Source organism: Mandrillus leucophaeus, unplaced genomic scaffold (genome assembly GCF_000951045.1).
Source record: "Mandrillus leucophaeus isolate KB7577 unplaced genomic scaffold, Mleu.le_1.0 Scaffold1022, whole genome shotgun sequence".
In the NCBI taxonomy this organism is placed as follows: Eukaryota; Metazoa; Chordata; class Mammalia; order Primates; family Cercopithecidae; genus Mandrillus; species Mandrillus leucophaeus.
The window spans coordinates 378,241-395,265 of NW_012098344.1; the positions used below are offsets into that span (position 1 = coordinate 378,241).

Genomic DNA, 17,025 nt, shown 5'->3' on the forward strand with positions numbered 1-17,025 from the left:
ACTGAATCTATAAAAATACTTGAAGAAAATATAGGTGACAGTTCTCGGGACATTGGCCTAGGCAAACAAAATATGACTAAGACTTCAAAAGGAAATGCAATGAAAAAAAGTAGACAAACAGGACTCAACTGAACTAAAGATCTTCTGCAAAGAAAAAGAAATAATCAACTTGGTGAACAAACAGCCTGCAGAATTGTAGAAAGTATCATCTCACATCAGTTAAGATGGCTGTTGTCAAAAAAGAAAAACATGCTAACAAATGCTGGTGAGGACACAGAGAAAAGAAAACTCGTATGCATTGCTGGAGTGAATGTAAACTAGTACAGTCACTGTGAAGAGCAGTGTGGAGGTGCCTCAAAAATACAAACAGAACTAACAGATGATCCAGCAGTTCCACTACTGCATTTTTTAAATATATATATACTTTAAAATCTGGGATACATGTGCAGAACATGCAGATTTGTTACACAGGTATACAGGTGCCATAGTGGTTTGATGTACCCATCAACCTGTCATCTGCATTAGGTATTCCTCTAATTCTACCCTTCCCCTTGGCCCCCACCCCCACCTTCTGATATGCCCCAGTGTGTGATGTTCACCTCCCTGTGTCCATGTGTTCTCATTGTTCAACTCCCTCTTATGAATGAGAACATATGGTGTTTGGTTTTCTGTTCTTGTGATAGTTTGCTGAGAATGATGGTTTCCACATTTTCTCCAGCATCTGTTGTTTCCTGACTTTTTAATGATTGCCATTCTAACTGGTGTGAGATGGTATCTTATTGTGGTTTTGATTTGCATTTGTCTAATGACCAGTGATGGTGAACTTTTTTCATATGTTTGTTGGCTGCATAAATGTCTTCTTTTAAGAAGTGTCTGTTCATATCTTTTGCCACCTTTTTTGGGGGTTGTTGGGTTTTTTCTTATAAATTTGTTTAAGTTCTTTGTAGATTCTGGATATTAGTCCTTTGTCAGATGGATAGATTGCAAAAATTTTCTCCCATTCTGTAGGTTGCCTGTTTACTCTGATGGCAGTTTCTTTTGTTGTGCAGAGACTCTTTATTTTAATTAGATCCCATTTGTCAATTTTGCCTTTTGTTGCCATTGCTTTTTGTGTTTTAGTCATGAAGTCTTTGCCCATCCCTATGTCCTGAATGGTATTGCCCATGTTTTCTTCTAGGGTTTTTATGGTTTTAGGTCTTATGTTTAAGTCTTTAATCCACCTTGAGTTAATTTTTGTGTAAGGTGTAAGGAAGGAGTCCAGTTACTGTTTTCTGCATATTGCTTGCCAGTTTTCCCAACACCATTTATTAAATAGGGAATTATTTCAGCGTTGCTTGTTTTTGTCAGGTTTGTCAAAGATCAGATGGTTGTAGATGTGTGGCATTATTTCTGAGTTCTACGTTCTGTTCCCTTGGTCTATATATCTGTTTTGGTACTAGTACCATGGCGTTTTGGCTACTGCAGCTTTGTAGTATAGATTGAAGTCAGATAGCATGATGCCTCCGGCTTTGTTCTTTTTGCTTAGTTGGCTATACAGGCTCTTTTTGGTTCCATATGACATTTAAAGTAGTTTTTCTCTAATTCTGTGAAGAATGTCAGTGGTAGCTTGAGGGGATAGCATTGAATCTATAAATTACTTTGGGCAACATGGCCATTTTCACAACACTGGTTTTTCCTATCCATGAACATGGAATATTTTTCCATTTGTTTGTGTCCTCTCTTATTTCCTTGAGCAGTGGTTTGTAATTCTCCTTGAAGAGGTCCTTCACATCCCTCATAAGTTGGATTCCTAGTTATTTAATTATCTTTGTAGCAATTGTGAATGGGAGTTCACTCATGATTTGGCTGTCTGTTTGTCTGTTATTGGTGTATAGGAATGCTTGTGATTTTTGCACATTGATTTTGTATCCTGAATCTTTGCTGAAGTTGCTTACCAACTTAAGGAGATTTTGGGCTGAGACAATGGGGTTTTCTAAATATACAATCATGTCATCTGCAAACAGAGACAATTTGACTTCCTCTCCTCCTATTTGAATACCCTTTATTAGTTTGTCTTGCCTGATTGCCCTTGCCAGAACTTTCAATACTATGTTGAATAGGAGTGGTGACAGACGGCATCCTTGTTATGTGCCGGCTTTCAAAGAGAATGCTTCCAGCTTTTGCTCATTCAGTATGATATTGACTGTGGGTTTGTCATAAATAACTCTTGTTATTTTGAGATATGTTCCTTCGATACCAAGTTTATTGAGAATTTTTAGCATGAAGGCTTGTTGAATTTTATCGAAGGCCTTTTCTGCCTCTATTGAGATAATCATGTGGTTTTTGACATTGGTTCTGTTTATGTGATGGATTATGTTTATTGATTTGCATATTAACATATGCCAGCCTTGCATCCCAGGGATGAAGCCGACCTGATCGTGGTGGATAAGCTTTTTGATGTGCTGCTGGATTTGGTTTGCCATTGTTTTATTCAGGATTTTCGCATCATTGTTCTTCTGGGATATTGGCCTGAAATTTTCTTTGGTTGTTGTGTCTTATGCAGAGTCTTGACTTTTCTTTTTTTTTTTTTTTATGGGGTCTCGCTCTGTCGCCCAGGCTGGAGTGCAGTGGCGCGGTCTCAGCTCACTGCAACCTCTGCCTCCTGGGTTCAAGCGATTCTACTACCTCAGCCTCCCGAGCAGCTGGGACTACAGGCGCAAACCACCATGCCAGGGTAATTTTTGTGTTTTTATTAGAGATGGTGTTTCACCATATTGGCCAGGCTGCTCTCAAACTCCTGCCCTAGTGATCCACCTACCTTGGCCTCCCAAAGTGCTGGAATTATAGGCGTGAGCCACTGCGCCCGACCAGTGTAATTCGTAATTCTGCAGTGGGAATACAGGAAGTGAGTCTGAGTGGCTTTCAGAAGTGTGGGCTCTTTTTTCTTTCCCAGACAGACACATTGGGACAGAAAGATTTCTGTGACTGTCCCCATTTTTGGGAAAAGGGATTCAAGAGAATATGAAAGCTCTTCATGATGTGGTTCTTTAGATATTCACACTGCAACATGTTGACCACACTCGACTTCAAGCAATCCAATATATACTTGTGTTTTTAGTTATACCTTACATTTTACATGCCAGGCTCTGCTTCAGTTCAGCTCATACCCTGGCATTGTTACTCTCTACATGAAATTGCCTCCAGCTAGATTTCAGATTTAATGTTTGTCTTAAAACTTCGAGCATCTATAGTATTAAAAAATTTGCAAAATTCTGCCTTCTTGGCTTGTGTTATTGTTGATGTTATGGTAAAAAAAAAATAAGTAAAATATATTCTTCATATATGTACATTTCCAAGCTGAGTAGCAGATTTTTTTAGTAAGACCAAGAGTAATAAAAGAAATATTTGTAAGCTGTTTAATAGAAAAACAAACTATTGTAAAATTGTTCACTGAAATAGTACACATCATTTATAATAAATAAATACCTGATACACAGAATAGCAAAGTAAAATATCTAAGTATTTATGTTGAGTAAAATAAGCCAAACAAATAAGAGTATATACTACGTTATTTCATGTTTATACATTCTTATAAGTAAAAATGCGTTTAAAGTAATATAATGAAGATCAGTAGTTGCCAGGGGCGATGATAGAAGAAGGGAAGGGGAAAGGGGGAGGAATATTGCAGAACAAGAGGAAATGTTGAGAAGAATTCACTCGTCCACTTTCTTGATAATGATGACACTTACATCATGTTTATTAATTGTGCATTAATATGTGAAGTTTATTATCTTTCAATTAAGCCTCATAAAATGTATTACAAGCAAACAAATGGAAACCTAGACAAGGAAAGAGTAGCCAAAAGATACAAAAATATGTTAAATGTCAGAAGTACCTGAAAATTAGTGTGGCTGGACCCTAGTTCTCTCCATATTTTCAGGTGAGAGCTGGGGTGCGGCAACATCACACATGCTCTTATTACACAAAGTGGGTTCTGAAAACCACACTAAGGACATCCAGCTTTGTACTGAAGTTGGTTTAGGGAGCAGTCAGAGCCAGTGATGAGGAGCACAGGGCCAGATACTGGGGTTCACTCGGCCCAGACATGAGCTCCTAGATGCATACAGAGCCCCCTCCATGTGTGGGTTCACTTCCACATCCATAAATGGAGAAAATATTGACTCCTATAGAACATAATGTACACAATTATTTAAACAGGAAATAGGTTCATCAGAGCAAAGTGTTTATCACAGCACAATTTCATAATGTGGCATAATTTCCAAATAACATCATTATCAGCAAACTTCTTCAGAGCACGGTCTTTTTACAGCCTACTCCTCAAGCGTTGCACACTAGAGTTCGTTATATATTAGGAGACATGCAAATAGGGTCCTCCTTCTACTGATGAAAACCAACCCAACCCTGACCCTGCAGCTCCGAGAGAGGAGCCTTAGCCCTGGATTCCAAGAACTTCCACTTGGTGATCAGCCCTGAACACAGATTGCCAACCATGGAGTTTGGACTGAGCTTGGTGTTCCTTGTTGCTATTTTAGAAGGTGATTCATGGAAAACTAGAGAGATTGAGTGTGAGTGCATATGACTGAGATAAACAGTGAATATGCGTGGCAGTTTCTGACCAGGATGTCTCTTTGTTTGCAGGTGTCCAGTGTGAGGTGCAGCTGGTAGAGTCTGGGGGAGGCTTGGTACAGCCTGGCCGGTCCCTGAGACTTTCCTGTGCAGCCTCTGGATTCACTTTCAGTAGCTATGGCATGCACTGGGTCCGCCAGGCTCCGGAAAAGGGGCTGGAGTGGGTTTCATACATTGGTAGTAGTACCATGTACTATGCAGACTCTGTGAAGGGCCGATTCACCATCTCCAGAGACAATGCCAAGAACTCGCTGTATCTGCAAATTAACAGCCTGAGAGCCGAGGACACGGCTGTGTATTACTGTGCGAGGACATGGTGAGGGGAAGTCAGTGTGAGCCCAGACACAAACCTCCCTGCAATGATCCCCGGGACCATCAGGGGGCACCCGGGATACTGTGCTCGGGGCTGTCTCCAGGCCCAGTGCAGGTGCTGCTAAGAGCTGGCTTTTCTGTCTTGGTCTGGTGATGCCTCAGTGTCAAATTTCCCCAGGGAACTTCTCTAGATTTGCAATTCTGTACTAACATTTCATGTCTCTAAATGCAAAACTTTTTTTCCAATTCTGTTTCTGTTTTGTTTTTTGTTTGTTGTTGTTGTTGTTGTTACAGAAGGATACATCCTCACCTTCACAGAAGCCAGAGTGTCACTCTAGGGGCAGAAATAATCCTTTCGCGGTCAACAGGATGAGAGTTCTGAGGATGCCCCCAGAATCTGGAGAGTGTTTTCTATTTAGACTCAGGGCAGAGACCTCCATGGGAATTTCTGATTAGAACAGGCTTTGAGTTCTGATAGGAGCCAAGAGAGAGGCTCGCCCAGGGCCAGGGTCCTTAAAACCTTATGGTTTTCATGGCTATCACCCCTCGTCTTGTAAAACTAGGCACGTCTGACTCAGACTGATTCAGTTGACCCTCTTTTTGCAAATCCATTTTCCTTCTCTGTAGACTTGATTCTCACAGTCTACTTTCTTCTTCTCTTCCCTGAAAACAGAGGATGTGTTTTCTGTAGTGAAATTCCCAGGGCTTGGGTCTGCAGGAACTGGGTAGGCTGAGGGAACTTTCTCACTCACCATTGCCTGGACACTCCTGCTGTCTTCTGTGCATGGAGGCATTTGGAAAATGGGGTGGACATTAGCCAAGAAGGGAATAATACTAGTTTTGTCCAATGGAATACTGATGTAGCGGTGATATTGGGCTTCTCACACTGTCACATATTTGCACTCTCACCTGTGACTTTGAGGAGAGCTGAGGATGGACACTCCATTGTACTCTGAGCTCTGGGTAACAGTAATTGTAGGATCCGGCTAGGCATGCCGAAGGTCAATACTGCTGGCCATCGGGAAAGACGGGTTAGAATTCCTAATCTAGAAGTAACCAGAAAAATGGACACCCAGCAGCCCGTGCCACTGCTCTGCCTATGGAGTAGCCATTCTTTATTCTCTTACTTTCCTAACAAACTTGCTTTCATTTTACTTTGTGGATTCACCCCGAATTGGGACCCCTTTCTGGTAACATTTGTGTTATTATTGGTTTTCTAAACAGAAAAGTCCAAGAAGTGATGAAGATTCCCTGCATTTTTTAATAACTACATCCACCCCTTGGAGAGAAAATGCACAGGGGGTGGAATGAGCCTAGGAAGCTGAAGGCATATGATGGAAGCCTGTGTCTAAGTGAAGGAGAGAGAGAGGGTGGATTGGATGGAAGTTTCTTACATTGCTGTGCTGTGCAAGGAAGATGCAAAATATAATTAAGTCTTGTGCAAGTCAGTGCTACCTCTCAGGGAATCCTCATGACTCCCAGAAATGGCTCTGCTTAGGAATAGCTGTGGAGTCAGTCCTTTCATTGGAGTAGACCACAGGACATGGGCCTCAGCACACGACATGCCACAGATGTCAGAAAGCAGCTGCTGGAAACCTGATCCACCTGCATTTTGCTGCCTGTAGGATGACAGAGGGAAGTGCATTCTCAGGGTCAACACAGTGTTTGTGGATTTTTATAGAGAACACCTGCTTTTACTGTATTTTATTGGAAAATATATGAACAAGCATGCACCTGTGAACAATTGTACTTTTCACATTTATTTCCCTTGATTATTTATTAATTCTACATGAGGCTTTGACACAGAGTTGAGTTTTTTCGTGGGTATTGTTCAAAGGATCGAGAACATGCATTTTCCACTTTCATTGGTTTTTCTTGATGTGCAGATACCTTGAGTAGAGCACATCTGGCCCTTATCCACACTACCTCTTGTGTCCTCTGGAAAAGAGCAGAGATTTGTCTGACTGCAGAATCTGGGGTAGGAGTCTGCACACCTCTGAGCCTGCAGAGAAGCCCAGAGAAGTTTTATGGAGTCAGAGGGCTATCCCATGTAGGGGAACCTCTAGCTCCCCCACTGCCAGAGATTGCTGGCCAGCTGTAATTGAGGGGTTCAGTATTAGAGCACCTGGGAGCCTATCTCAACACAGCTCCGTTATGTAACTTATCACCATTAGACTGCAGGTAATAACTCAATCTTGATTTTTCTGACCTGATTTTCTCATTTATTTGTAAGTTTGGTTATAGAAAATGTTATCTTTTGGTTTATGATTAAAACCTCAGAATTTTTTGAACTTTTCAGGAATAATACCAAATGTGTCCAGTTTGGGGGAAATGTAAATGAATGTCCATGTAATTTGTGTGTGTGTGTGTGTCTGTGTGTGTGTATGTCAGCCAGTTACACCCCTATGAACATAATTGCTTAATTATACAGTCAAACTACAATGAGATTTGCTGAAAATTGCCTGCAGTGTTGTCTGTGACGCTGACCCTGTCACCTTACTATGATGAAGCTCAGTGTACAGGCAAGTACACATGGGAGAGCTAACAGGTTCAGCCCCCAGGACAGGCTGAGCTCCTGAACTGGAGCCAGACATAGGACTGGGCATCTCAGAAGCAGATCCCCCAGCCCTCCTTTATCTGGGCTGCATGGGCAGCAGAGGACCAGCAGGAGATGCTCAGAACTCACAAAAGGCAGAGCCCCAGTGAGGAGCAAATGCAGCGAGGAACCAGCCAGGGAGCCTCTGACTACCATCTAGGGTTGTCTTATTTGCTTAACAGCATCCAACCCTCAGGAGACCATTCATCATGTTCCTTAGACCTCATGCCCTTCATGTCCCAAAGAAAAATAGACATAAAAATGACTCTGCAGTTAGCTCTTTGAACCTGGGTTATTTTTCTTAGAATGTCACCTTCATCATCAGCATCATGGTCATCATGTCAAATTCAACACGCAAATCTAGTCACTGTAAAGACAGTTTCATGGAGTGATTCATGTAAAATCATGCCATTCTACAGAGAATCTATTTCAGATTCCGAAGGTGGATTAAACTGTTGTATTTAACTGCCAATTGTGAAATTGGTGGAAGTCATTAGACAAAAGGAAAAGTCTCTGACCTCTCATGGGGCCATGTTTCTAGAAAATCATTGTGATCCTGAGCCTGAGTGTGACATTCCAAGTGTTCCTGACCCTCCTTCAGATGAGATGCTGGTCTGTGTGTTCTTGACCCTTCCGCTGGGGTAGAGTTCTCCTGTTTTCTTCAGTTCTTCCCTCCCACTGCTCTAATGTTCCCTATTGATGTCACCATCTTCCAGATCTGCTGCCATGACCTGCAGATTAAGGCTCTGATTTCGTAAGAGAGGGGAGATTCTTCTCAATAGATCAGTGAGTTCCTCATCTCCACGTGAGACCACCTCAGCCTGGATATCATTGTTCAAAAAATATCAGCATTTTTGTCAAAGCCAAGTAAGTCTCTAGGAAGTTCCAAACTATCCCACATTTTCCTGTCTTCTTCTGAGTCCTGCAGACTGTTCCAATCTCTGCCCATTACCCAGTTCCAAAGTCGCTTCCACATTTTTGGTTATCTTTTTCAGCAATGTTTCACTCTACTGGTACCAATTTACTGTATTAGTCTGTTATCATGCTGGTTCCAACCCTGGACAATTTACAAAAGAGGTTTATTGGACTTACAGTTCCATGTGGCTGGGGAGGCCTCACAATCATGGCAGAAGGTGAAAAGCACATCTGGTGGCAGGCAGGAGAAGAGAGGTCGCGCAGGAAAACTCCCCTTTGAAAACCATCAGATCTCGTGAAACTCATTCACTATCACGAGAACAGCACAGGAGAGACCTGCCCCCATATTTCAATCACCTTCCACCAGGTTCCTCCCACGATGTGGGGATTGTGGGAGCTACAACTCAAGATGAGATTTGCATGGGGACACAGACAAACCGTATCACTGATCCTTCTTCACATCATCTCTCATGACCCCAGGGAAAGAGCAGAGATTTGACTGACTGCAGAATCTGGGGTAGGAGCTGCTCCTTCTGAACTTAAAGCATTCAGAGGCCCCCAGCCCAGTTTTATGGAGTAATAGAGTTTTCCCACGTCTGGGGACCCCTAGTGTACCCATGGCCCATTGCTGGTTGGGTGTAACTGAGGGGTTCAGAATTAGAGCACCTGCTAGCCTATCTCACCGCAGCCCCATTATGTAACTTACCACCATCAGACTTCAGGCAAGGACTCCATATTAATTTTTCCGACACAATTTTCTTACCTCATTTATTTGTAAGTTTGTTTATAGAATTTTATTTTACTTTAAGTTCTGGGATACATGTGCTGAACCTGCAGGGTTCAGTTCCTTATTTAAGCCTTAGAATTGCCCAACTCATCAAGAATAATACAAAATGTGTCCATTTTTGGGGAAATGTAAGTGAACATCCAAGCACAATTTTTTGTGTGGATATATCAGTTACACCCCTATGAACATAATTGCTGGTCCTCACCAGAAATTGCTGGTCCTCACCAATCTCAAAAGCATCTAGATCTTCAACTTTCTAGCCTTGAGAATTCAGAAAAATAAGTTTATGTTATTTCTGAGCCACCCATTTTATGGAGTTCTGTTATAGCAGCTGAAACAGACTAAAACATTTGCCAAGTGTCATTAAGGGCAGTGAGGTTCCACCGTACTTGAGAGACGAGCATTACTCTCTCATTTGCAGCTCAGGATGACAGAAACTTGACCTTGAGGTGATCTGAAAAGAAGATGGTGCTTCCTCTCCCTCAGATCTCAGTTGAAGCCATGGTGTCAGATCTCTACGGTGGAGGCTAAATTCCAGTCTGTGAGGTGATGGATGCCTGTCTCCTCCCAGCCTCACTTATGAGACAGAGTTTTCTTGCCATGCACTATAGACCAAGAACAGAGGGACCCCAATTATTCTCACCCCTGCTCACTTACATGGCAGAGGTTCTCGGAAGTTTCCTGGTAAAGGCACAACGAGACTATATGAGTCCACGACTCCCATACAATTTTCTGCTCTTAAAGCAGGAATGTCACTTTGAGATATATGAATAATTTCCTGTGCACCAAGGCAAAGGCTGTTATATTTTTATAGGTAAAGATGCAGGGCACAAAAACAGATACAGCACACTCTAAATTGTGTGACTATACTTGCAGTCCAATGTGAATAATTTCTATACTAAAGTTATCCTAAAACACACAATGTATTTTTATTGTAAGTAATTAATGAAAAGGTGACAGCTCCATGAGAGCAATAATACAGTTGATTTAGCAGAGAGAATGAGAAATAGCATAATTTAAGAATAATCAGATGGATACTGTGCCATGTGCCTGTATTTTCAACTAGTCAGGATGCCATTGTGGGAAGACCACCTGAGCCCAGGATTTCAAGGCCAGCCTGCAAAATATTTCCAGACCCATTTTATTGAAAAATAACATAACGTTCTGGGTCATGACAAGCCTCAAAAACTGATCAAGTAGGAACGAATTTAATTGCATTAGATTGTGGATCGATTTTTTACACAAAACAGTGACACCATGCCAGCAGTGAGTACAGAATAACATCCAGTTGTTATTTGAAGAGATATAGACTCCCAAACAGAGACATGAAGTAGAGACTGTCAAAGGCAACAGTGCCAAATGACTGCTTTTCCATTGATGCTGTGTGTATATCCAGGAATGCACCTGTGAGTGACGACATCATGTCCTTCATAGTGTGAGATAAAGAGACATTGCTACCCATCTGACTAAGGATTAATAACCAGAATATACCAGGATCTCAGACAACTCCAGAGGAAAATCATCTAGTAATCTGAATAAAAAGCAGGCAATAATTATTTCTCAAAATAAGACTTTCAAATTGCAAAGAGACATATAAAAATGTGTTGTACAACACTGATCATTAGAAAAGTGCAAAACAAAACTACAGTGAAATATCATCTCATCTGATTTTAACATGATTTTAACCGAAAGCCAGACAGAAACAAATGCTGGCAGGGACATGGAGAAATGGGAACACTCATAAACTATTGGTGGGCATTTAAATTAATACAACCACTATGGAGAACAGTTTAGAATTTCCTCAAACCTGATAATAGTGTTATAGAATCCAGCAATCTTGCTGCTGGCAAGTACCCTCCACCCACAAAAACAAATGTTTTTTGCACTACTGTGTTTGTTACAGCACTGTTCATAATAGCCAAAATTTGAAAGCAATCTAAGTGCCCATTAACAGATGAATGGATAAATAAAACTGGTACATATAGGATATGGATTAATATTACACCGTGAAAAGAATGAGATTTTGTCATTTGCAACAAGATGGATGAAACTGGAGTTCATTATATTTATTGAAATAAGCCCAAAACACAAACTTCACATATTCTCATTTATTTGTGAAAGTTAAAAATTAAGACAATTGAACTCATGGAGATAGAGAGTGAAAGGATGGTCACTAGAGGCTGGAAGGTCTATGGTGGATGGGGATTACTGGGGATGCTCAATGGGTAGAAAAAGTGGTTAGAAATAATAAATAATACAGAATATTTGATACAACAGACTAAGCATAGTCCTTAATAACGTAATTATAGACTGTAAAATAACTAAATGTGTGTAAATGGAATGTAGGTAAATAAAATAATACTTGAGAGGATGTATAAACCATTCATCACAATGTGTTTATTATGCATTTCATGCTGTATCAGTCAGGTACCCCATAAATGTACACATATCATTTACCCACAAAAATTCAAAATTAAAGTGTTTATGAATCTATTCTTCTGTATCCATATTACATTCAACATAAGAACACACTGGTGTGTTCACCCTACTGTGATCCACATAGACATTCATAGCCTTCTTTCTTTGCCTGTCCATAATCCCACACTCCAAATTGAGGAAACCTCTTCTACCATATGAAATTAATTTACTTAGTGCACAATTTCAAAATACACAAATTGTGTTAGAATTGTTAAACTGACCCTTGTTGAGAATATGTGTATCAACTACTGTCCAGTGCTTATGTGCAACATATTATATTTTCCTATCACAACATCAAATTCTTACCAAAGATACTTGATTATTCATGCCCTGCCTTCTACAGTGAAATTAGTTCAAACTTTTTTTTATCATTGTTAGATATTGTATATAGATTTCATTTTATTCTGTGTTTCATGACCAGCTAAATACTTTTGAAGTTGCATGCATTTAGGGTAACACTTTGGACATCGTGAAAATAGTTTCATTGTGATTAAAAAGTGTGTGTTTCACCTAATCCACATACCTTCTCTCCAAATTCCTGGAAAACCTCAAAGGTTTACTGGATCTATATTTTTGTGTTTGGCAAAATAGCCTGGCTGTTCTCTTAGCCTTTTTTGCAAAGCATCAAGATTCACTTTCACTGATTACAGCATGAATTGGGCCCAGATGTCTGGAGAATGGAGGCTGGAGTGGGTGGTAGCAGCTCTGCACCAGTACGAAGATTTACAATACCCAGAGATAACACTTAATATCACAATCACCTTTAAAATGATCTACGTGAGAGCTGAGGAGTAGGCAGTGTGTTACTGTGAAAGACACAGCGAGGGACATCTATGTGTCTAGAGGCAAACTTTACTGCAGGAAGACAAGAGGGGACTTTGTGGTGAATGGGCTCAGAACCACCAGGAGGCGCTCGGGGTGGTAGGGTGTGCTCAGGATACCATGGTGTGCCCAGAACACTAGGGGGCGCTCAAGACCAACATGAGAGGCTCAGGACAACAGGGGACACTCAGGACAGCAGGGGGCACTCAGGACACCAGGGAACCCTCAGGACCAGCAGATGGGGACCCCAGGCGGTGCTCAGGACGCCAGGGGGCGCTCAGCACAAGCAAGGGGCACAGAATCATGAGGGTGCAATTCCAGACCACCAGGAAACCCTCAGGACCACCAAGAGGGTCTCAGAATCCACCTGGGGTAACACGACAACCTAAAGGCACACGAGACCACCAGGAGACACTCAGGACCACTGAAGAACATTGAGGACACCAGGGGTTCAGGACCAACAGAGTGCTCGGGCCACCATGGGGCTCTCTGCAACCACCAGGGAATCAATGGTTCAGGACACCAGGGTTCTCTTAGGAAGCAGTTTCATCTCAGATTCCTGGGGACGGTGCGGTTTGCTTTTTGATTTTGCTGATTCCTGAGCTGGTCAAGCAAAAGTCTTCCCAGGATCTCTCACCATTTCTTCCTTGTAACATATGGTTTCTTTCACATACAAACCCTTAACTTAGAACAGGAATTCAATTCAACTTTTAACCCTGCATATTTTTAGAATAATGCTAGCAATAGTAATTCAATGTGTTTTGATAATAAGAAATGGCGTATGCCTAATTCAAACTTTGGTTCCATGCATGGGTTTTGTTTTTTGTGCTATGTCAGTCACACAATAGTAAATCCTTTTCTAACAATAACTCAGCAGTTTCATGGTGTTAAGTTTCTTTTCCTTTTGTCTCCCTTTTGTGGAGGTGAAAAACCACTTTCAGGGGTCAGTTCCTCCACCTTTGTTGAGTTCTGGGGTTCTACTCTTCACACTGTTTCTCCACCTTCTCTTCTTCCATCAAATCCTTTTGTCTTCCTCAGTCTTCCAGTAAGGAAACAACAAGTCCCTTTATTTTGTCTCCTCCATGTCTGGTGAATCTGTTCACTTCTCTTGGTGATAACTGAAGCCAAACAAGTTTAGGAGGATAACAGTTCTTATATATGCTCATCTAGGCCGGGCATGGTGTCTCACGCCTGTAATCCCAGCATTTTGGGAGGCTGAGGCGGGTGGATAACTGAGGTTGGGAGTTCGAGACCAGCCTGGCCAACATGGCAAAACCCTGTCTCTACTAAGAATGCAAAATTAGTCAGGCATGGTGGCAGACACCTGTAATCCTAGCTACTTGGGAGGCTGAGGCAGGAGAATGGCTTGAACCCCAGGGCAGGAGGTTGCAGTGAGTTGAAATCATGCCACTTCACTCCAGCCTGGGTGACAGAAAGAAACTGTGAAAAGAAAGACCGACAGGCAGATGGAAAGAAGAAAGATGAAGAAAGGAAGGGAGGGAGGGAGGGAGGAAGGAAGGAAGGAAGGGAAGGGAAAGAGAGAAAGAGGAGAGGAGAAGAAAAGCAAAAAAAGAAAAGAAAAGAAAAAGAATATACTCATCTACCTGCAGACTCTCTGACCTCCTCACCCTTTTCTAGGTTCCTGCAGACCCCCCAACATCAAGTCTTTTTCCTAAGTACCTCAGAGTGGGCTCTGCTGCTCCTGCTGCTCCCTGTGTGCCCAGCGCTGAGGCTCACGAGCACTTTGATGATGAAGTTCAAACCCCTAAAGTGTTTGCAAACTCTCAGACCACCCTCTAGCAAGCTGCCATTGTGAGTGAATTCTGGGAATCCCGGGCTGATTTCAGTTCCATATTGCTGGATGTTCTCTAGCATCCAGGAGTATTGGCAAACAAACATCTAGAATTTGTATTGAAACTTTATGCAATATCAATGGTAGAAAACAATCCTAATTTCTAAATAAGAACATTTTATCCTGACTTTTATAAAAATATAATGTGAAGGGCCAGGCGCGGTGGCTCACAGCTGTAATCCCAGCACTTTGGGAGGCGTAGGCGGGCGGATCACGAGGACAGGAGATCGAGACCATCCTGGCTAACACGGTGAAACTCCGTCTCTAATAAAAATACAAAAAAATTAGCCGGGCGTGGTAGTGGGCGCCTGTAGTCTCAGCTTCCTGGGAGGCTGAGGTAGGAGAATGGCATGAACCCAGGAGGCAGAGCTTGCAGTGAGCCGAGATCGTGCCACTGTACTCCAGCCTGGGCAACAGAGCGAGACTTCGTCTCAAAAAAACAAAAACAAAAATTATCAAAAATTATATATATATATGTATATATATATATTTTTATATAAAATGTGAATTTTACAATAATGTAATAAAATTTTTAAAGTGATGTTTCTTATATTTTATTAAATGTATTAATAATTGACTGATATTTAAAGCATACTAATAGCATAAATGACAAATAAACCAACACAGAAAAGCTATACATAAATACCATTGTACATTATTTAATTTGGCAAGAATGGTATTTATTTTAAGTTCTGCCAAAACTTGCCTATAAATATATTTGTTTACAGGCATTAGGATAGAGAAGCAATCACACAGAACAACAACATTTTGGAATACTACATTATGCTATAAAACAGTAAATTCAATTCAATTAAATAATTAAAATAATATTAAATAAATTCGTGTTCTGTTTTGGTATTTGGATATGCGTTCATTTTTGTATTTTCTTTTTTGTATCTTTAGTAGAGATGGGGTTTCACCATGTTGGCCAGGCTCGTCTCAAACTCCTGACCTCAGGTGATCCACCCACCTCGGCCTCCCAAGGTGCTGGGATTACAGGCGTGAGCCACCGCACCCAACCCATTTTTGTATTTTCACATGTATGTTTCAGTACTGAGCATATGTGTGTATGTGTATGTGTGATTATAAACTTATAAAATATTCATCTATATAGTTATGCAAATTAAAGAGTTTCATGTGAAAAGACAGTAGAAAACACAAAAGGAGAAGAGTTATAGAAAGCATTTGCAATACCTAGGGCCTACAGAGGAGTTGTATTAATATGAAAAATAGTAGCTTAATATTTTGGAAATGACACACACAGTAACAAATATCTATATGAAATTAATAAGATATTGGCACGAAGTTAAGAAAAAATTAACATAAGTATGCTCACTATTGGTCTATAAAATGCCTATAATAATAACACTTTTTATTTATCATATTATAGAAAATAAAATAACTATATAAATAGCACTCTTTTTGCTTGACAGCATTAGGTAATTCACATGTTTTTTGATACAAATAAACATTGGTCATTTTTTATGGTAATTTCAATATTTTCTTCTAGAATATATGTTCATAATTATAATTGAAATTATAGAATTTCCAGAAACTTATTTTTTCAGTTGTGACATGTATTCTTATGATTGTCTTTTTACATTAATATACCTTTGATTCAGAGTAATAATAGATAAACAAAATAATTATAAAGTTAATACAGTGTGTTCCCACCTCCAAGTATCTCCTAAGATCAATATCCTCCATCATCATAAGACATGGTGTTAACATATTTACATTGATAAGTTGAAAATTATTCCATGCCAGACCTTATTTTATTTTTTCAATAATTTCTTTTGTATACTAAAAACAAAATTCTAAGCTTCCTCAAGCAACTGAATGAACCCAACCTTCAGCCAAGGGGATTTCAAAGTAAATTCTAAAACTTGTTCCAGCAATGATGGGAAGTGAGTGGTCAGACATGACTCATTAATTCTCCTCTCATTGGAATTAAGGCACCAGTGGCCAGCATTAGCACTGAAACAAAGATCTTAAGACTAACAAAACTACATTTTTGCTATAAACACTCTTTATAGAAAAAAGACACCAAATTACAACCTGATTATAGCATAACATCACATGACAAACATGAAGACCTAATGATCTATTCTCTATGAAGTCTGCTACCTGGAGGCTTCATCTACATAATAAGAACTCTAATCTCCACAAACCCTTATCTTAATCTAGACACTCATTTGTGAGGAGTGTATTACCTTACATTTCAACCAATTGCCAATCAGAAAATCTTTAAATTCACCTATGTCCTGAAAGCCCAGGCATAATCTTTTCCTGCCTTTCTGGACTGCATAAATGGTATAGATCACATGTGTTAATTAACATCTACCTGTAACTTCTGACCCACTAAAATATATAAAATCAAGCTGTAACCAAACCATTTTGGACACATATTCTCAGGAACTCCTGGAGTGGTGTCATGGGCCTTGGCCACTCATATATATCTCAAAATGAACTATTTTAAATATTTCATAGTTTGTCCCTTTTAGTGGATATCTTCTTTTTCTTTTATTTTTCTTTTTCTTTTTTTTTTTTTTTTGAGACGGAATCTCTCTTTACTGTTGCTTTTGTATATTTGTTTGTTCCCAGACTCCATCAAGTTCATCACTTTGAATTCAGTTG

At 40.3% G+C, this 17,025-nt stretch overlaps 1 gene segment (V, D, J or C); it reads left to right on the forward strand.

Moving 5' to 3' along the window:
• LOC105537387 overlaps positions 1 to 17,025 on the forward strand; it is a 49,148-nt gene that overhangs the window by 5,612 nt on the left and 26,511 nt on the right. The window contains 1 exon segment of the V gene segment in view: positions 4,639 to 4,942. Coding sequence covers positions 4,639 to 4,942 — 304 coding nt within the window.